Here is a 21605-nt window from a genome sequence, read left to right as displayed (position 1 = left end):
CTGAGATTGTTTTATCTCTCAAGGACTGAATCTTGGACCTTTACCCTTCAAAGCATGGGCTTTGCTATTCAATTACAAGTTCTTACATGCACACACGCACAAAATCCTTAAAAGAATATACTTACGCAGTGAACCACCAAAATGTCAACTTGGAAAGAAAGCTGGAATTCAACTCTGGACAAGGATTCTACAATAAAAGTTAAAAAATATGTAATTATGCAACATTGTTCTGAAAGACAATCATCCATCAGAAACCAGTTGAAGGTATGGTTAGGAATGTATGTATTCAATGGAGGACATACCCAGCTCTTCCTTCACCAGAGCTGTGCAGACTCACTGCCCGCCTTGACTTCAGCAAATTATGTTAACAGCAGACAGGAAGCAAGGAGAGAAAACCCATTATCTGCTACCAGGGCAATGGGAGGCCTCTCTATTTCAGCTGCTAGCATAATTCAGTAAGTGGTGGCAAAATGAAAGGAAAGTTTCTGCTTTTAGTGATTCCCTTGTCTCTTTCTAGGTCAAAAGTGATGGTGGGGGGAGATGTCCTGCAACATGCATTTTTCTATGTGACCATCCATCAGTCAAGCACACCCAGAGAAGGTACTTTTTTCAATAACTGGTGATTTTCTATCCTTTCTTCCTAGATTTGAGACTGAACTGCTCCTTTTTCATATGGAATGAGTTGTATCATGTTCAGCAAATACATGGGAATAGCCTGGTGTAAGTCTTCAACTTCAGCTTCTTTACCCAGTCATTATTTCAGCTATCATCCTTCTATTAGCTGTTTCTTTATTATTTTCCTTAGATCTGTAACCATTAGACATGACAGCTGTTTTCCATGTATGTGCTCCAGTTTAACCTTGAGTAATAAAGATTATTTCCTGTTTTAAAAAAACAGACTGTGATTTAAATCTTACCTATATTCCTAAATCATTCACACATATGCTTTAAAATGTATTCATGGGGTGGGGTAAAATAATTGGAAAGTTCTGCCCTTTGTACTTCTTAGAGACAGCCTTACCACAATATCACATGGCATTGGTTATGTGACAAGCTGGGTTTTGCAACCTGGGGTGGGAGCACAAGAAGAGGGAAGACGCTTTTGCATGCAAACACATAACAAATGAAACAGATCCAGGGCAGGTTTGTGACCATGACACCTTTGATAGAACAATTAGAAAGTATATAATTGCTATTAATCTGGGGCTGCATTCAAATGCCACATCTGATCAACATTTAAGCCTGAATGCACACCTGGTTTCTCACTCCTCTACTCTTCCCTCTTGCACAGAACACAATGAAAGTTTAAAACTGGTTACCCTGATGTACAAATACCAGCACTTGTTTTAAGTGAAGTTAGTTCTTCCCCCACAAATCAAAACTCTAAGCCAGAGATGAATTAAGGTTTAGAATCCCAGTTTGTAGTAGGATAGCTCATTCCAATTAGGCAGCATGCCTGTATCTATATGTCACAAGTCACTAGAGTTCATTTTAAACCAAGTTTCCTTCATTGTATTCTATGCAAAAAGGTAGGGAGAAGGGGGAGGCATGTGTAGGAGCTCAGAAACAAACTGGGTTTGTGGACAGCCAAGCTTAAAATGATGTTTGAATGTCTCATGTCTATATATCATTACATTTAATTCTCAGTGTGGCCAAATTTGTGGATGCGTAAATCCGGAGACTGGAGAACAAACAAGACACATCTTTCTATAAACCTGAGAAAAGAAACAGGATTGGGTTTTTTGGCCTTGCAACATTTTATTCTTTGTATGCATTACTGTGCAGCAGAGTGCATCAAATGTCCTTTTGTGGTAGATTCTCATGTTTGACATTGCCTTTGACTGCTGGGGTATATTCTGCTCAGAGTCTCTTGTTTTATGTTTGCTAGGCTCGCAAAGGCATTCCTATTTGGTTTGGCTTGGATTAGACTGGTTTGACATTGGGTTGAGTTCTTGAGTTGTGCATTTGTTGTGTTAGGCTTGCACATAATCCTGTACTTATGCCAGGATTCCCTGATTCTGCATGGGGTCTTTAGGCTTGTCGGCTGTGTCTGCTTTGAGAGGCTTTTGGCTAGGGGTTGCTCTGCTTGCTCTTGTGTCTTTGGCTATTTGTTGCCCTGGAGAAAGCACAGAATTTCCACCCTTTTCTTGCCTTTCGGTTGACAATGACTGGGGCAGTTAGTGCTCCTGGAGGAGGGGGGTTCAGATTTGGCTAGGACAGGGGTCTGCAACCTGTGGCTCTCCAGATGTTCATGGACTACAAATCCAATCAGCCCAATTGGCCATGCTGGCAGGGGCTGATGGGAATTGTTGGGGTGGACGTATCTCATGCACTCATAGTCCCACTTAGCTAGAACTATATAAATTATTCAGTGTAATACTTACAGGGTCTGAATTAACTGGAGAGAAAAAGGGAGGCTTTTCTTTAAGACATGACAGGATCAACTCCGTGAGGATGAGTGCAAAGTAGATGTAAAATGTGGTGGACCTGAATCTGTCTTCATACGTATTCTAGAAATGAAATTCATTAGAGCCAATAAACAAGAGAATGACTTCACTAAAGAAACAGGGTTGGTCAAAGATGTCAAATAACAATGGGAGTAAAGCTACAAACCAATATAATGTCTAGCTAAATACAGACATTATGTCCTCTCTGATGTCTACCCTGTCCTTCCATCTTAATATGAATCCTTGGACCAAGATCAGCTATTACAGTGAACTAGCCCTTCCTGGGGCAATGACAAGGGTAAAGATAATTAGAGTAAGCATATATCTGATAACAAAGCAAAGTGGCCCACCATGTGGGTCAACAAATCCAAAGTGGCCCACCATGTGGGTCAACAAATCCACACCATGTGGGTCAACAAACCACCCAGGGATAAGTTTGAGCAAAAAGAATTTTTTTTAAAAATAGGGGATACTCCTAAGCAGGAGAAGAAGGGTGAAAAAACAGAGCAATTTGGCAGAAATGAAGCAACCAAGCAGGTCATAGAAGGGGAAGTCATGAGGACAGGGTGAGTAGCATGGGATTCAGAGAAGGACCACAAGATGGGAGGAAGAACAGACTGGCAAGGAGAAGACTGAATTTTCTATTCCCCGTGGAATATTATTCTACAAAATGTTCAATATTCATTGATTATTCAACAAGACATCTTTAAAAATTTTGAAGGACACTATCTGACTGCCTTAGTAATGGAATTAGTAGACAGAATTTTTTCTTTGGTTCAGAGGGAGTATCTACTCCTACTCATATACAATGGATTTCAATTCTACAAAAATATGAGGCACTAGCATACAGGGCTCCAGTCACCAACCAAACTGGTGGGAATTAATCTCTAAAGCAGAGGTACACTTTCATCAAGACTGACCTTTTGACTAAAACTTGACTGTGTTTCATGCCCATGTTTCCATCAAGGAGTCATAAAAAGTATCACCTTGCTTTCTTCTCAATTTAAAAAAAACTGTCCAAACCCCATGCAAGTTCCTAATTGAGAAGAGGAACTCCTTGTTAGCTTGCCCAGATCTTGACTTGGCACTACACTATGATTCACCCATATTTGACACTGTGGGGGAGTCAGGCAGCTGCATACCAACTTACTCCTACTCTACCCCTCCAGCACATCTTTTCCCCAGACAGTTGCAAATGCACACACAACCAATTTACCTGAGCTGAAGAATTAATGATTTTGGACCGCAATGGACCCAAGGCACACAAGAGAGAGACAAACCAGAAGATGACGAGAACCCCTGAGGACTGGACTCCGCGGAGCCTCTCATATTGGATGAGCAACATGGCTAATAGCTGCAGAGACAGTAAATGCAGAACACATGGGAAACAGCTGAGAATATTATGCCCTCTGGCCCCCAAGCTTCTTTTAAAAGCCGGAGTCATTTCATTTCTATTCATTCCTCTCCCCATCATCTTTCCCCCCTTCTAGCCTCAATGCTCGGCAACAGTGAGTTTATACAAATTAATACATGCAAATGAAAAAATAACTCTCCCTCCACACACCCCGGAACTGTAGCCTGACTCAGATCTCCCATATTTTTGTTTTCAAATTATTCCTCATTATACAAACCCTCTAGACTTTTAGCAGTTTACTGAAAATATTACTGACTTTCTTGCCATAAGGCCCATTGCACTCAAAGGAAACACCCTCTACACATGCAATTTTCTTAAAACCAACATTTAAACCATGCACAGGAATAGACGTGGATAACTGGAGTGGAAAATACTTTAAACATTCGACTGCTTCTCATTCCTCCCCAAAAGCTGAAATCTTAATTTGTTTATAAATATTTACATTTTAAGAATACATAGCCAGGACCCATTATTTCCTGCAGCATTTGGCTCCAATTTCAGAGCTACAGATGCGGCACAATCCATGCAAGCGCATATCTGCATATCATATCCAAATATTTGAAGCAGTTTTCTCTCACCTCATCACCCAATCCTTCTTAATTGGATAATGAAGACCATAAATTAGTTATCCACAATCCAGTTATTTCCCTTTGCTCTCTCTACTAATCTTAATCAATTTCTGATGATTAGCTGAACCAGTGGCGTAGGGGGGCGGGAATGGTGCCTTGGGCAAAATGGCACTCAGCCTCCCCGCCCCCCGCCCCCGGTGCCTCCCCTGCCCCCCACTTACCTGAGTTCAGTTGGCTGCAAAAAGCAGTCAGCTGAAAAAGCAGCCTGGTGGGGACTACACTTCCCAGGAGACCCTACAGAGGCCTCCTGGGGGGCTCGCAAGGTCTCCTGGGAAGTGTAGTTCCCATCAGGCTACTTTTTCAGTAGCCTGATGGATAAGGTAAGTGGGGGGTAAGTTGGGGGGCGGGACTACGATTCCTGGAGGTTGGCTGACGTTGCACCAAGGCCCAGCCATGCCCCTCCTCCTTCCCGGAAGTGTGGAGGGCAATTTTTCCGCCCCCACGTGGCTCCTGCGGGGGTGCCCGGGGCATTTGTCCCCGTGGCATCTACGCCACTGAGCTGAACCCAGAAGGCTGAAACGCTTAGCATCATCCTCATGTCATCGTCTAAATCATCAGTATTGCCCCATGCCATTAGTATCAACAGAAATCCATACCAACCATTGTGATGCCAACAAGTAAGGGTGTTACAAAATACACAGGTGGTGGGGTCCTGTTTTGAACGATTTCATAGAAGGAATAGAAGAGATTGGCCCAGGAGACACCCCAAAGTGCAAAAGCAAAGAACTGCAATTTTAAAAGAGAAAGAGAGAACCAGTTAATTTCTATCTAGATAATGTGTTCAACAAATAGCTATATTTTGGCATGTTCTTCCTACATCCTTGCAAATAATCCATAAAAGATAGTCACCTGCCTCCCTCATATACTTATGCCTCGTGCCTATTTGCTATGTCATATTAACTGCCGGAGAGAATTCCCTCTCTTCCAGTTTACAAAACCCTTTTTGCTTATTCACCAAGAGGCAAATCTTACTCATTTCAGGGCTGCCAGGCAAGCAGCTATTCACAGGCAAGTTTTAATTAATCAGGATCCTTTGCAGAGATTGCTCCATATGCATTTCAGATATGAAGGAGAATGTGCCTATAATGGCAAATTATAATACAGGAAGAAGTGCAATCTGGGGCAAATGAGAAGCAAATGTGCATTAAGGACACAACAATTGACTTGTGAGAGGGCCATTCATGCTGCAGAGAAGGCTGAATTTATGGTCAATGCAGATAAGGCAAGTCCTGACTTGTTTTATTCTCACAGAAGCTAGGTCTGGCTGGTGACCTTGAGCATGACCTAACTGAGCACTTTTCAGTCTCATGACCCAGTTCAGCATAAGTCCACAGTGATATGACTCAGAGATGCTGTGCATATGCTTTAGCTTGTCTCACAATGGTGGATCAGCATGGTGCCTGCCCAAGCTGCCTTGGCATGTCCATTCTATGAATGATTCATGCATTAGAGCCAACATTTCACATGGACCTACACATATAATGGTGGTAAGTGGCACAGTTCTAATTTCATTCCATGCAGCGGGTCTGAATATCTGCACAGAGCTTCTGTATGACACCTCTTCCACTGAATCAATATGGTTTTTCAAAGTTCCTAGCTTTAGTTGCATCATGTCCACTGAGGCCTGCTAAAGAGGTTCATGAAAACTTTTAAAACAAGTTGAGCTGACAGGCTTGTTTCAATACAGGGCACAATCAAGTTCTTTTAAAAATCCACAGAAATTGGGCCATTGACTTCAATGGGAGGTGGACAGCATCGATAGCCTACTAAACTAGCCAGTGAATACATTTAAGTTACGCCAGCAAAGGAGGAGGGCAATAAAGCTCTTTTATGGTCCAGCTGGGGGTGGGGGAGGGAATCAACTTTTGGATGCAACGTAGGCCCATGCTGCCCTCTTTGCCCTCTTTGTATATATTTGCCCTCTTTGTATATATAATACATACAAAGGACAATGCAGTAAAACTGAGTTATACAGTTAAAGGATGATGATGTAAAAGTAGTATAATTGTAGGTCTACTTGGATTCCTACTTAGGTCTATTCAGTGGGGCTTACACCACTGGTCGGTCAAATATTATCAATTAACTGCCTATGTCCAATGTGGTCAAATATTTTCTCAGAGCCGTATCTAGGGAAAATGGAGCCTGGGGCAAAATCTGAAACACACACATACCGGCTCCATTTTTCCTAGATACAGGGTGGGTGGGAGAGATTGGGTCATCCGCCGATCTCATGGAGAAGTGCCAGGTTGGTGGAAGTGCTCAGGTCTACCACCCAAAGCTGGCGATGGTGCCTAGATCTACCGCCCAAAGCTGGCGATGGCGCCCAGGTCTACCACCCAAGCGACAGTGCCCAGGTTTATTGCCCAAAGGTGGCGACGGTGAGTGCAGCCTGGGCAGTGGTGGGATCCAAAAAATTTAATAACAGGTTCCGATTGTGGTGGGATTCAAACAGTGGCACCGGCGCACACACACACCTCCAGTCCTATTGGGCAGGGAGGTTGCTTTAGTAACCCCTTCTCGGCACTCAGAAAAAATTAGTAACCACTTCTAGAGAAGTGGTGAGAACTGGTTGGATCCCACCTCTGAGTCTGGGCCTGGCGTCTCACCACGTGATTAGATGGCATGTGCCCGGGGACATGTGATACCCATGTCCCCATGGGTGGTACACCCCTATATTTTCCTAAAGCCCAAATGCCTCTTTGTAGGTGGCAGTTATTGTTTTAATTTTATTAGAGTGTCATTTGTTAGCAAGGGTAGAAGTGAGAGCTACTTGCTTCCTACTCCTACAACAGGCAGGGGACAAATCAAGCAGTATGGAAAACCTCCTACAGGATCCCTGCTGCAAAGGTAGGCATTTCCAAACATGAAGAATTGTCCAGTTGCCAACTTGGCAAAACTGATATTTTAAAAGAAATAATTGCTGTTATTTGGTTTTACTTCTACTCAATTTCTTCCTTCAGAACAGCAGGCTGATTCCATTTTTCAGGATAAAAGCCAAAGGAAAAGCAGACTGACTGTTGTGTTTTTTTAGGGCTGTGTGGCCGTGGTCTGGTAGTTCTAGCTCCTAACATTTTGCAGTGTGAAAGGTTAGGAGCTAAAACAACCAGGCTATGGCTACATAGCTCAGAAAAACCACAACAGCCTTGAACAATACAACTAAAAACAGATTGCTCAGGATGTTTATGGAAACTTTACTTACCTGAAGTTATTAAAAGTTATAACAATGCATTTCAATTTATAAAAAAATTGTTTCATGAGAGCAGTTAATGATTTTTTAAAATTAGTATCCGTATCAAAGATTCCAATAATTTGGGTGAAGTCAAGTTTTAAACTCTAGGCCCATAATCAGCCTCTCTTGCTATTTCTTCTCATTTGTCACAGAACTCTCCCTTCATTTGTAGCTTAATAATTCCAATGGGAGGTTTGTGTGCCAATTGAAATAAAGTTGGGAGGGTTCATGGCTGTTTTCACAAGGTCTTAGTTGGCTGCTTGTCTTACCGTTTTAAACCTGCTCAGCACAGAGAGAATAATATAGCCTCGTTTGTTGCGTTTCAGATACAGGAAGTAAACAGGTAGGATGGTCCAAAGGTAGAAACATGGGATCCATGCCAGCATAGTATTCTGGAAACATGGGGTTAGGTCTGGGTTGTCAGTGTACATGGTAATGTTGGAATCCTGTAGGGGAAAACATGGAAGAGATTAGTGAGTACACTGGCTGATTAAAGAGCTGCTTGAAAGCTCCATCATAAATCAGCAAAGAATCCAGCAGCTTCAAGTGTTTTCCTGAAGGAAATACAAGGGCAAACAATGGAACACTTACGGCTTTTTGATCTTACCCACAATGCAAGAATTCACAGCAGCAAACCACATTTTCTGACTTAATACAATACACCCATTCATCTCAGCCAGACCAATCTGATAACCTTCTGCCTTTTCATACCTCAGAGTGAAACTGGCTAGGGTGAAAAAGAGAATTTAGCACAACTACTTAATAACTACTAATATGATGTAAACCTAAAGGCAGAGTTGCCTCAAAAATCTCTGTGAATATTACAGGTCTTTTGGTAAGCAGAAGTCTGAAGACCTAGGAAAATTATCAGTTAATGTTTTTCGTACTCAATCTGCTCCACATCAAGATAGATTAATGTAAGTAATTTATTTATAAAATGCATACCAAGGTGGCCAAAAATTAAAATAAGCACAGCAAACACATATAACAGCAATTAAATCCAAAGCTAAGATATATATATTTAAAACCACTGACATACTGGTAGTTAAAATGACATTTAAACATGGGGCAGCAAAAAGGGATCATAGAGGGAATACCAGATGACAAAATAGTCCATTGCCTAATTGAAGATGACTGACAAAAATCCCTGTGAGAAAGTTCCATAGTTTTGATGTGATAACCAAGAAAGTTCTGTCTCACAATGGCACCCATCCAGGCTCAGAAAGTGGGGCTATCTGAACTATAACTATAGTGGTTTGATAGGTTTCTATAAGAGTAGCTTTTTTTGTTCCAAGCCATACAGCCCTTTAAAGGTCAACACCAAGGCCTTGTATTTGGTCCAGAAACAAATTGGAAACCACTGTTGATGGACCAAGACTGAAGTCATATGGTTCCTGCAACCTACTTCAAACAATATCCTCACTGCAGCATTCTGTATTAATTGAAGTTTCCAAACACTTTTCAAGGGCAATCCCACATAGAGCCCATTAGACTAATCCAAAGTAGATCTTAGCAGGGCATGTACCACAGGAGCAGATTTTTTCCTGCCCAGGAAAGATTCACCAGTTGGCTCACCAGTTGAAGATGGTATAGCCAGCTAGCAGTAGGTCCAGGGCCAGGAGACATAGCTGTTTCTTAAAGTGAAGTGCAATCCCATCCATACCAGGCGATACCTTAAATCCCAAGTCAGAACTTCTGAACATTAGCAGCACTTCTATCTTTCAAGAATTAAGCTTCAGTTTATTAGCCCACATATACCCCAATACTGCCTCCAGGATTTCTAAATGAGACTCTGTGTGTGTGTGTTGTGCACATATATGTATGTTTAAAGCTAACGCCAGAGCCATGCTAGTTAAAGTCTAATCCTAGTAATAGTATTGCTCAGCCATTCTTTCATGGTTTCCATGAACCTGGGGAAAAGCTGTCCAGCCCTTAGCTCAAACCAAAGATATAAACCACTACTTCCCAAACTCTATGCCAGGAGAAACAAAGTAAACAAACACTCCTGCGCCCAAAGTACCCATTCACTGATGAGGCTGTATGTTGCAACTCTGCATGTTTGGCCCTGTCTACTGCTAATCAGCCTTCACTAAAGACCAGAAATTATGTTGTGCCTAAACTACAATCCAGCAATTCAATAATTCCTAATAGGCAGGTTCAGCCGAATTTACCTCAGAGGAGCTTGCCTACTGAATCTCTGCAGGAGTTACTGCTCTTGGGTAGATATGCCCAAATTAGATATTACTAATACCTAACATAGTAATGCCTAAATTACGAATCCAGATATGCCCAAATTAGTAATTAAGGTAGCAATGTAGGAGATCAGTTGCTCCAAAGCAAGAAATCCCTACCCTGTCACACACACTTGAAGTAAACCTTTTCACATAGCTGCAATGCGCCAGCAATTCTAAAAATGTACCTCAGTTATAGGTACCTTTTTGGTAAACTCCTGCACTGATGGGAAGAATGTATGAACAACACATATGAAATTCTGTGAGGAAGCATGCAGTATCTTCTGAGGCATGATAGGTAAGGGTAAGTATACCTATCCTGCTTCAACCTTCAGTCCTGCTTTAATGCCAACAGACAGGAGACTATAGAAGCTTCAACATCAGGTTCCTTTATTGCCTTCAAAGGGGAGAGAGGACTTACAAATGGAGAACACTAAGTCACATAGACCAGGGGTCTGCAACCTGCGGCTCTGGAGCCGCATGCAGCTCTTTAGTCCTTGCACTGCGGCTCCATGTGGCTTGGGTCCTTTCAGCCTCCTTTGGAGAGTCGCCCTAAGGGTTAATGGGAAAGAGTCCCCGTTCCTAGAGAGGCGCAGCCCGCTACAGCTATCCCAAACCACTTCTGGCTTCCCTGTCCCAGATGCCTGGTTGACTGATGCTGGTGATGATGGGGCGGGGCGGGGCGGGGCGGGGCAGGGCGGGGTGGGGGCGGAGCACTGCTGGTGGATCCTCTTGAACAGGTGAGAGGCAAATGGCGGGAAACGGGAGGGAGTTGCAGAAGTGCAGATTTTCAGCACAATTCTAACCTTGAATGGGGGGTCAGGGGTCGACCCTGCTTTGGATGGCCTCATTTCCCCCTCCCCCGGGCCCTTCTCGGGGAGGGACCACATGGGGGACCCCAGCAGCGCCACCTTGGGTTGCAGCCCCTCCCCCAGCAGCCCCACTGAGCTCCAGGGGCTTTCCTGATGGATGGCAGCCTGGCTGAGTCCAGGTGAGAAATACGATGTCAGGTTTTAAAGGAGTTATTACCTGCAGCCCTGCAAGGTTGCGCTTGTCAGGGTTGTTTGATGGGGAGGCAGGGGTGTGTGGGAATTGTTTGCTTCTGCATTGCCAAGGAGGGCAGGAGCGCATGGGGAAAGCACATGGATCTTGGAAGGTTTACTTCAGAGTAAGCCAGTGGAGGGTAAACTTGTAGATCGTGGAAGGGAGGAAGGCCGGGATCATCCTCAGCCATGGTTGTCACAGGTTGCCAACTCCCGGCGGGCAAATCCCAGGACATTTGGGGTAGATTCTCAGAAGCTGTTGGCATTGGGACCAGGGCGGGGGCCATGCTCAGTGAGGAATATGGCTGTCGAGTCCACCCTCCACGGCAGACATTTTTCGGTGGGGAGAAGTTCAGCCCCCCTGAAGCTGACAACCCCATTAAAGCCACCGATTTTGATCCACCATCCAAGTAGAATCTGAGGGGGTTCTTTTGGGGGGGCATAATCAGTGTCTTTCAACACAAGAAAAGAGAAATGTGTGAAACGGGGGTTCTATTGCTGGTCATTTGAATCATGTACAAAGCAACAGGCTTTTTACCCCCACCCCCTTCTTTTGCTTTGAATGGGCACCAAAGAAGGGAACTTCTCCCTGCATGAGAATATATACAGTGTTATCTTCATTTTAGATGTCAAAAAGTATTTGCGGCTCCAAGTGTTTTCTTTTCCGTGGAAAATGGGTCCAAATGGCTCTTTGGGTGTTAAAGGTTGCCGACCCCTCAAATAGACTGAGAGACTGCAAACCAAACCAAGATCTGAATGAGGCCCCATCTAATACAGATATGGACAGAAACTAGTTCTTGAGAGCTCAGTTAAAGATCCGTGCTGCCATCACAGAGGAGAACTGCAAGAAACAGTAATAAATGGTTGTTTCACATGAACAGCCATATAGGTCTGCAATTGAAGAGCAAGATTTGAGTCTAATAGCATGTTAAAGACCAGTAAGATTTCCAGGGTATAAGCTTTCAAAAACAAAGCTATCTGATGATGGTAGCTTTGACTCTTGAAAGCTTGTACCTTGAAAAACTTGTTGGTCTTTAAATCGATACTAGACTCAAATACCAGTGAAGGGATTAACCAATGCATATGCCCTGCCACTTCTTTATTCCCAAGTGGTGCCTCCCAAAGTGGGGTTTCAGGTTTTCTTTAAAAACTGGGGTGCGGGAGAGGTATTGTGATATTATTGTGAATGTGGATGTAAACTGTAGTCTGGTCCCAAATGAGTTAAGAGAGAAGCTAAATCTGTGTGCAGGAGAGACCTTGAATAGTTCTTGTGGCTGGAAAAAGAAATTATATCTTACTTCCATGCCCTCCAGTCAGGGGAAGGTGAAAGAAACGAAAGCAAGGCAAGCATTGGATAAGCCTCTTCCTTATCAAAGTATGGAATTCTAAACAGAACAACCAGAACAAGGTGGATCTGTCCTCTGCCACATTTCTGTCATCTTGGAAACTCCCATTTCCCAAACTGTAAAGTGAGAAATATCCGTTTGCCTTCTTCCTGAAAGTGTAGGAGGAGACAGTCAAATTTCTTGTTACTCTAACCACTTTCCTTAACATTCCCTGAGTAATTAACCATGATTATATCACGGAAGTAATGTTTCCCAGTGTTGCACATGGATAGATTTCATTCTCAGTCCCTTCAACACAAAAGCTACCTGCAGAACTGTGCCTAGCTTCAAGGCCAAGTGTGCTGTAAAAGTTAGCATGTCTGATTAACAGCCTACTCAGACATCATACATTCCTCAACTACTGCTTTGGTAAAAATCATGCCTGTCTGGATCCCTCCCATTTGTCCCTGCATCCTCGCAATACTTGGGCTTATTTTGTTGTCTAATTGTTCCCCCCAGAGTCTGTTTATATCTGCAGAGCAACGAGACTGCATGACAGAACATTAATAGCTGTGTTTGGTTCATATTGATTGACCTATAACTTTGGTCCACAATACATATAGTTCATAATGGAAACCGCATGGAGGCATTATGTATCACTACTTTTGTTCTGGGAGTTTTGTTTTTTAAAATAATAAATGAGGGATGCTCATATTTTTGCATTGTTAATATGAATTGGTATTATGTAGTCATATGTGCACAAGTACTTTCATTCAGTCATTCGAAAAATTGAACTTAAATGTTTGGGGTAAAAAAAGGAAACAGCAATTGATGCTGGTTCTGGTGGGTTTTCCGGGCTGTGTGGCCGTGGTCTGGTGGATTTTGTTCCTAACGTTTCGCCTGCATCTGTGGCTGGCATCTTCAGAGAGACTTTTCTCTGTGATACACCTCTGAAGATGCCAGCCACAGATGCAGGCAAAACGTTAGGAACAAGATCCACCAGACCACGGCCACACAGCCCGGAAAACCCACCAGAACCAGTTGAATCCGGCCGTGAAAGCCTTCAGCAATTGATGCTGTTCTCAAGATGCAATGATGAAAATTTGATATACGTTGTACTAAGCAGCCAAATGGTGAAACTCAATTCCACAGCTAAAGATTTAGAGAAACGTAAAGAGTACGCTCCAGACTGAACAAAAGCCTGGGATGGAATTATAGCAATGGCCTGTGATTGGACCTCTCTGGCAGATGCATATTGGAGCAGACATGAGAAGAATCACACATGTAGCTGAAAATGAGCAAGTTAACATATGTGCAATCTGAGGCACACATTACTAGTGAAAGCATGAGGAAACACTGACATTTGGTTAACATCCCCATGAGACCTAGGTTTAAATCCTACTCATGAAGATACTTGGGAGACTGTATGTCAGACTTTCTGTCAAAGTCTAACTGGCCTCGCGGAATAGCTGTGAGGAAATGAGAGGGAGGAACTGCATACATTATCCTGAGCTGTCTGGAGGAAAGGCAGGACAAGAATGAATAAATACATTGTGAGGGTACAGAAAGAGTACAAAAATATTTATTATATAATCAATTCAGCTTTTGTGGAAACTCAGGTTTTCCTCTGGAAAAAAAGCAAGCTTCTACTCTTGTCAGTCTGAATATATATTTGAAGTTGTGGCTACAAAAGATTTCCAGTGGTCTTGGCACAGAGTTTCAGTGTCCTACCTAAATCACTACTCCACCCTAGGATTAACAAAATCAGAATTCATTATGCAAATTGATTTTAAAATGTAGAACAGGGATAAGAAAGAAATGCTATGTCAGAAAAGTCAAACTATTCAACCTTACAAAATACACTTACAGCACATTTAACACAGGTTCCATTGTCTCAGCTTTTTTGGTAGGCAATTTAGGCTGGCTGAGAACAGAATTACTCAAGGTTGATTACTCCAGCACTCTACTACTAGAACCTCTCTACATCGGAAAGGCCATAGTTTAAAGATGAAGCACATGCCTTCCATTCAGAACATGATGGGTTTTATCCCAGGAATCTCCAGTTAACAAGACCTTTTCCTATCTGATACACTGGAGACCTGCTGCACTACAACAGACAATCCTAAATTAGATGCATCAGTGATCCAATCTGATACGTTTCTTCATAAGAAGAAGAAGAGTTTCGATTATTATCCCCCCTTTCTCTCCTGCAGGAGACTCAAAGGGGCTTACAATCTCCTTGCCCTTCCCCGCTCACAACAAATACCCTGTGAGGTAGGTGGGGCTGAGAGAGCTCCAAAAAGCTGTGAGTAGCCCAAGGTCACCCAGCTGGCGTGTGTGGGAGTGCACAGGCTAATCTGAATTCCCCAGATAAGCCTCCACAGCTCAGGCAGCAGAGCTGGGAATCAAACCCGGTTCCTCCAGATTAGATACACGAGCTCTTAACCTCCTACGCCACTGCTGCTCCATGTAGCTTCATGTGTCCTTTCTCTCTTCAACATTAAAAAAAATCATTTTTAAAATTTTCAGCATTCCACAGAAGAAAGATTATTAAAACTGCTATCACTCCACTGATCATAAAAGTAAAATGTGACAGAAGTTGATTAAAAATCAAGAAGGATATCTCCAACAGAAGCCAATCATACCTCCCCAAAGGTACCACCAAAAGGTGACCCTGAGTTGACCTAATGTGGTAAGTGGACAGAGAACAGGACTCTCAAGTATGTTCCTGGGTTGTGAAGGGCTATAAAAACCAGAGCCTTGCACTGTTCCAGGAAATAGATAGTTAGGGCAGCTGATATAGATCTAATGCATAATTTACATAACACAGCTGGAAGTTGGTTCCTGCATTTTATATCAGCTTTCCCCTCAAGGGCAGCCACAGTACCATTGGCAGTACATCACAATGGACCCTTGGCTGGACCCTTTGAATATGTTCAGAAATTTTGGATAGTATGGAATGCAGCAGGAAGAACACAGACTAGTGTTTGTTACACATAACATTTCACCAGCATTAAAAAGGCTACACTGTCAATTTCTTTCTTTTAATGTGCTGGTTATTATCCTTAAAACCCTACATACTTTGGGCCAGGATGACAAAGAGAAATACCTGCTCTTTTATGACTGCTTCCCATTTAAGGTCATGTTTGGATGTCCCGGTCCAGGTTTCCTTGCTTCTGAAGTAAGACCAGCAGATACCTTTCTTTGTTATGGTGGATGATGGATCGCCCTCCCCGCATCTATACATCTTCCACTGACAATGAAATCCTAAACAATGTTATATCCTTTTAAAGTCAGCAGAATTAGAAGGATATAACCCTATTTAGGATTGCTTCAGGAGTTTTCTGAGTTTTTAGTATCAGGTGAAGATTGAGAGGGTTTCAGACATGTTGCTGATTGTGCATCACACACAAGTTTGTTTTAATTGCTGTGTTACAGCCTGAGATGGGAATACAGTTTCTTTAGTAGATAAGTTAAAAGACTGGTGGTCTCCTTAGACCACCCCCTTGTTCACTTGACAAGCAGGTTGACCCTGTTACTAGAAGCACCACCTTTCAATTTCATCTACCAGTAGTTTGTAGATTGGCCCGTATTCAGACTGTATAACCCTACCCATGCTGATCCACACTACTACAACCTCCAAATCAGACTACTAGAATACTATAGGATACTATATGGGGTTGCCTATGAAGATATCTTGGAAGCTTTAGTTGCTACAAAAAACAGCTGCATGACTCATTTGGTATCAGCTGCTTGAAACATATAAACTCTACTGCTATGTCAACTGAACCAGTTTAATTATTTGTTATCATCTTTAAAACTGGCATGTTCCCATATGCCAGTTACTCACCTAGGTTTGTCTGTTCATTATCAGGTCTGTGCTAATGGCCTAACAGAGTGGTTGCAGAGGATGTCTTCACCTGCTTCATTCAGAGAGATGGATATGATGGTTTTATTCCAGAGGGGGTTTGATGGAGGTTAAACTGTTTAGACAGATTTGACTGCATTTTTAACGTTGTGTACTGGCTTTTAAATGTGTATACTGGTTTTATTGTGTGTTGTTTTTAATTATGTATTTTAATATTGTATTCTATTTGTGCGCTTTAATTGTGGGTTGTTTTTAACTTGTTCCTGGATGCTTCTGATGCTTCTGTGTCTTTGCAGCTTATATTGTTTTGATAGCTTTGAGTCCAAGGAGATAAGATGATATATAAATATATTAAATTAATTTCTATTTATTATTTGATGCTGCTGAGTTTGAGGGCGTTTTTAAGGTTTGCTGGTTGTAGTCACATATATGCAGATATGCATGCGAGGCTAAGAGTAGGGATATACATCATGAAATAAAATTAAAAGGTGCACATCTCAGATCCCAGCCCAGTCCACCATCTTCTATGACCACCCATTCTAGGGAAGGAGATTATCTTTTCTGGCAACTAAACTTGAAAGGTTAGAGAAAAAAGCTAGCATCACAGACATAGGGAAACACTGCTAAACCAAAACAAGATAAATCACACTGAATTCAACACATATAGCGGGACCATGGTATCTTCATTAAACAACAAATACAGAGCAAACTCACCAGTCAAACAAAAAAATGCATTCAAGAACTTTATCACTGCCAGTTTATCAGTATAGCTAGTATGTTTAACAGACATGCACACAATAGTCACGGTTAATATTTTCCATAATATTGATGAATGTGTTTGTTACAACAGTTGAAAGATTAGCGCCAGGTGGAAAAAACCACATAGATGGGGGACAAGAAGGAATTACATATAGAAGACAGGTCACAAAAGGAATCAAGACTAACATCAACCATTTTCACTGGCTATGCTTTTTAACATATGCTATTTAAGTGACACTTCTAATAAAGGGGCCAGTGAATGGTATACAGGCATTTTAATGATTAAGGTAGCTTGAAGAAGAGTACGATTGGCCCAGGGTTGCCCAGGCTGGCTGGATTTTGTCAGATCTCAAAAGCTAAGCAGTGTTCGCCCTAGTTAGTAATTGGATAAGAGACCACCAAGGAATTCCAGGGTCATTGCGCAGAGGAAGTCAAATTGCAAACCACTTCTCTTAGTTTCTTGCCTTGAAAACCCTACAGGGGTTGTCTTAAGTCATCTGTGGCACTTTGCACACACAAAGTAAGGTCCTACAGACAGACAAAGTAGAAAAGGAAAAGGGAGACTTGGGTGAGGGTGCAGGAAAATAGACAAAAGAGGCCTTTACGCATTATACTGGTGAAATGCATTTTTCCTTCATGCAGTAAGTGTCAACATGGAGAAATTTATTTTTTAAAAAATATTTATATGCTTGCATGGTCTTGAGGTTACTGAGGCATGGATCGGTGTGATCAGAACACAGGTTTGCAATCCTAACTAGATGTAACTGAATAAAAACATTTTTAATTGTCATGGACACTTGTTTCTCCAGCAACAGGCCAGTATCCATCAATGCTCTCATGCTCTTACTGTCTTTGAGCAAATGCTACACACCACTGATGGTAGGAAGCACAATCTCATTAAAGCAATGGTTCTTCCAGCCAGCATCACTTCCATCTTATCTGGATTCAGTTTCAGTTTGTTCTCCCTAACCTACTTGACCATTGCATTCAGACACTGCACCAAGACAGAGACATCAGCAGCTGGCAGCATATTCAGACTAACATATAGCTATGGCTACAGCCAGCAGGGGATGGAAGGTCCGGGGAGAAGTGAGATACAAAAGTCACCCAGAGGCAGGGAAAGCAGGGAAGAGACATGGAAAGCAGGGAAGAAACATGAGAGGGCAACCCAAAGTGCCCCTAAAGGGGGCCACTAGAGCAGGGGTAGGGAACCTGCGGCTCTCCAGATGTTCAGGAACTACAATTCCCATCAGCCCCTACCAGCATGGCCAATTGACCATGCTGACAGAGGCTGATGGGAATTGTAGTTCCTGAACATCTGGAGAGCCGCAGGTTCCCTACCCCTGCACTAGAGGATGGAGCAGAGTTTAAAAAGTGGGCCTTAGTGAAGTAGTTAGTGTTGGAGCAGAGGGTGCCACAGGGTGTCAACGTCCAGGGCCACCCTGACGACAGTGGGTGCAGGAAGTGTTGTGGCACTGGAACCAGGCCATTCTGCAGACTGGCAATGAGAATTTCATCCCCCCACCCCCCGAGGCAGAGCCCTCTATGGAAAGGGAGCAGTTTGGGGTCAGTCACCGGCAAATGGTAACCATTTTTCCATGGCCCATTTACATCTACCTTTGACAAGTGTAAAGGAACTCCCCTGAAGAGGGGAGGGGGCAACTGCATCTTCCAACCTTGGAACTCCCATGGCCAGTGAGATTTGGGCAACCCCCCATGTGCAGCTGACAGCTGTTGGAGGGGGTTGCTCTCTTATCTGACAAGAATCCCTTCAGAGAGTCCAACCAACTGGGCTGGACATGAAAACAGACCATCTGATAAAATGACTATTCCCATGCCTATGAAAGCCCCAGTCTTCCATCACTGAGGCTGGTGTTTCCAAACTCAGATCATGCTGAGCCCTGCAGTGGTCCAGTATAGGAATGTTGGGGGTTCTCATGGATTTTGTCCCTCCCCTCAGATACTGTGCCCCCACCTCCCTGCTCCTGAACCCAGTGTCTGGTGGTCTGAACCCAACTGGGTGCTTGGGTACTGGCCCAGTTCACCCCAGTCCACACCTTGAGATTAGAGGGACCAAAGAACCTCCCACATGCCACACCGGCTCACTCTGGATGTTGCCTTGCCACCTGAGAGCCAACTGGAAGCCTGCCAGCTGTGCGCTCCCAGCTAACTAGCCTTCATGCACCCTCCCTACAGCCACAGGCTGTCTTGGCTGCCAATATCCACAGTATGGTTCTGAGGGGTCCCTCTCCCCTATTTGCTGCTGTCCTGTCTCTATGGGTTACAGAGAAGGGCAGCAACCGCAGGTTGCCACAACACCATTGCTCCCATGACTGAGGCAACAGTGCATGTCCCAATCCATCCTCCTGGCCATGTCTTATCACTACTTGGCACCACGATGGCACAGACAGGGGGCTAAAGCAACTGTCATGTGCCAGAACTGTTGGTGCTACCTGTGTTGCCATGCCTGCTAAGGCTTGTGTCCTTAGAAGTGGGTGGTGGGGCCAGGAAGGTGGTGTCAGGGGTGCATTGATCAGCTTATCTGTAAAAATGTCTTCTCAAATAAAGGACTTATAACTGCCTCTTTCAGTGGCTTAGGAAAAACCCCTTCCATCCAGGAAGCATTCATAAACCCCTGAATTAAATAAAAGTGTGACATGTATCCATGTCATTTTAGGCCAAGTGCTCTGGAACACTGAACACCACATTTGCAACGTGAACAATGTGGGGTGCGTACTGACATATAATGTAAGAAATGGCCCTGATTTTTCATGGCAGTAGCCAAGTGTGGCACCTATGTTCCACACTGGATAAGTTGTTGCCAGACAGTTCTGCAGTTAACAACTGCTAGTCTCTTGGAATCCTAAAAAATAACAGCAGTTTTGCTCAGAGCTGATAAAAAGGTAATATTTTCCAGAAACCCTTACACACCTCAAAACAAGACCTGTTTGTATTCCTCAAAAGAAACTGTTTCTCCTACATACATGCTCCATTGATCTCTAAGTGCCAACTGCCTGACTCATTTCCTTTATGATAGCTGTGCACACACACAAAAAAAACCACTGTTCCAGGTCACCAGTAAGGACATTATCACTTCAGTGCTTGAAATTGCATTGTAACATTCTTGGTCATCAAAGGTGGGGGTGTCAGGTAATGAGGAGCTCTGCCACTGCAAAAATAAACCCAAACTTTTTTTTTGTAAAATAGTTATTTCTATTATTTTCAAACCAGGAGGGCTTTAAAAAAAAATTAATGGAACTGAAAGCAAACTCAGCAGACCTCTCCATCCCACCTCCTAGCACTGTGCACAAAATTGGAAAACAAATCCCACCCCTGGGTAATCTCTCATAACTTCAGTTGAAGGGCACACATCAGGACAACAAACCCTGATCCAATGTTTGAAGGAAAAGAAACAAAGAATGAAACCACACAGATACAGCTTTAAAATGTTCTATGGGGTGTTTCCCCAAACAATGTAGGAAAAAAGCCTCTGGGCATTCACACTGGGCTATGTTTGTGCAACATACAATGCAATCATGGAAATTATATTGCGTTAGGTCCTATCATTCTGCTCAGCTGAGTTCAGGGCTTTCCGTACACAGCTGAGTGGAGGGGGAGGGGGAACAACTAATTTCTCACAAGTAGAAGAAGAAGAGAAGGAAGAGTTTGGATTTATATCTCCCCATTCTCTCCTGTAGGAGACTCAAAGGGGCTTACAATCTCCTTGCCCTTCCCCCCTCACAACAAACACCCTGTGAGGTAGGTGGGGTTGAGAGAGCTCCAAGAAGCTGTGACTAGTCCAAGGTCACACAGCTGGTGTGTGTTGGGAGTGCACAGGCTAATCTGAATTCCCCAGATAAGCCTCCACAGCTCAAGCTGCAGAACGGAGATTCAAACCCGGTTCCTCCAGATTAGAATGCACCTGCTCTTAACCACTACGCCACTGCTGCTCTTTATTCAAAGAGGTTGAATAATTTTATTTATTAATTTATTTCATGAACCCTTCCCCTCACAGCCTCAGTGCAGTTTGCAACATTGTATGTGATACAATAAAAATCAATTTAAAACAACCCATTGTCAAAGGTTTTCATGGCTGGAATCAACTGGCTGTTGTCTGGCTGTGGTCTGGTAGTTTTTGCTCTTAATGTTTTACCCACAACTATGGCAGGTATCCTCAGAGGCAATGTTACGGTAAGATGTGTTTCTCTCTGTGACACAAGAGAGAAACACATCATGGAGAGAAACATATCTTATTATGATTTGCCTCTGAAGATGCCAACCATAGATGTGAGTGGAACATTAGGAGCAAAAACTACCAGATCACGGGCACACAGCCCAGAAAATCCACAACAGCCAATTTAAAACAACCTTTAGAACAACATGTAAGCCCTGTGAATAAATCAATGGTGGCAGTTCATTAAAATACAATACTAGAACTGCTGAAGGAAAGAGTGTGAAAAATAATGGAGGAAGGAAGAGGGAGAGGTCGAGATGGGGGAAAAACGTAGGAAGTTCTATGTGGCAAGTTGTTGCATCTTGCCAAGTGATTTAGCTTCCGCTGCATGGCTTGTCCCTGTATTGGTGAACATTGCTGGTAAGGTATGTCTTGCAGCAGTCTGGGGAGATCAAAAATGCAACGGGATCCCATCCACACCCACAC

At 43.2% G+C, this 21605-nt stretch overlaps 1 protein-coding gene across 1 annotated transcript in view; it reads right to left on the bottom strand.

Moving 5' to 3' along the window:
• Positions 1–21605, bottom strand: part of ABCC3 (ATP binding cassette subfamily C member 3) — a 96560-nt gene that overhangs the window by 56639 nt on the left and 18316 nt on the right. Inside the window, exons 2-6 of the mRNA XM_048487416.1 lie at positions 7989–8165; positions 5091–5216; positions 3664–3801; positions 2385–2510; positions 126–187 (exon numbers count right to left, since the gene is read on the bottom strand). Coding sequence (XP_048343373.1) covers positions 126–187; positions 2385–2510; positions 3664–3801; positions 5091–5216; positions 7989–8165 — 629 coding nt within the window. The remainder of the gene's footprint in view (positions 1–125; positions 188–2384; positions 2511–3663; positions 3802–5090; positions 5217–7988; positions 8166–21605) is intronic.

The sequence above is a fragment of the Sphaerodactylus townsendi genome, linkage group LG03, assembly GCF_021028975.2.
Source record: "Sphaerodactylus townsendi isolate TG3544 linkage group LG03, MPM_Stown_v2.3, whole genome shotgun sequence".
Lineage (NCBI taxonomy): Eukaryota > Metazoa > Chordata > Lepidosauria > Squamata > Sphaerodactylidae > Sphaerodactylus > Sphaerodactylus townsendi.
The sequence above is the reverse complement of the archived record's forward strand: the minus strand, read 5'-3'. Positions and strand labels throughout refer to the sequence as shown.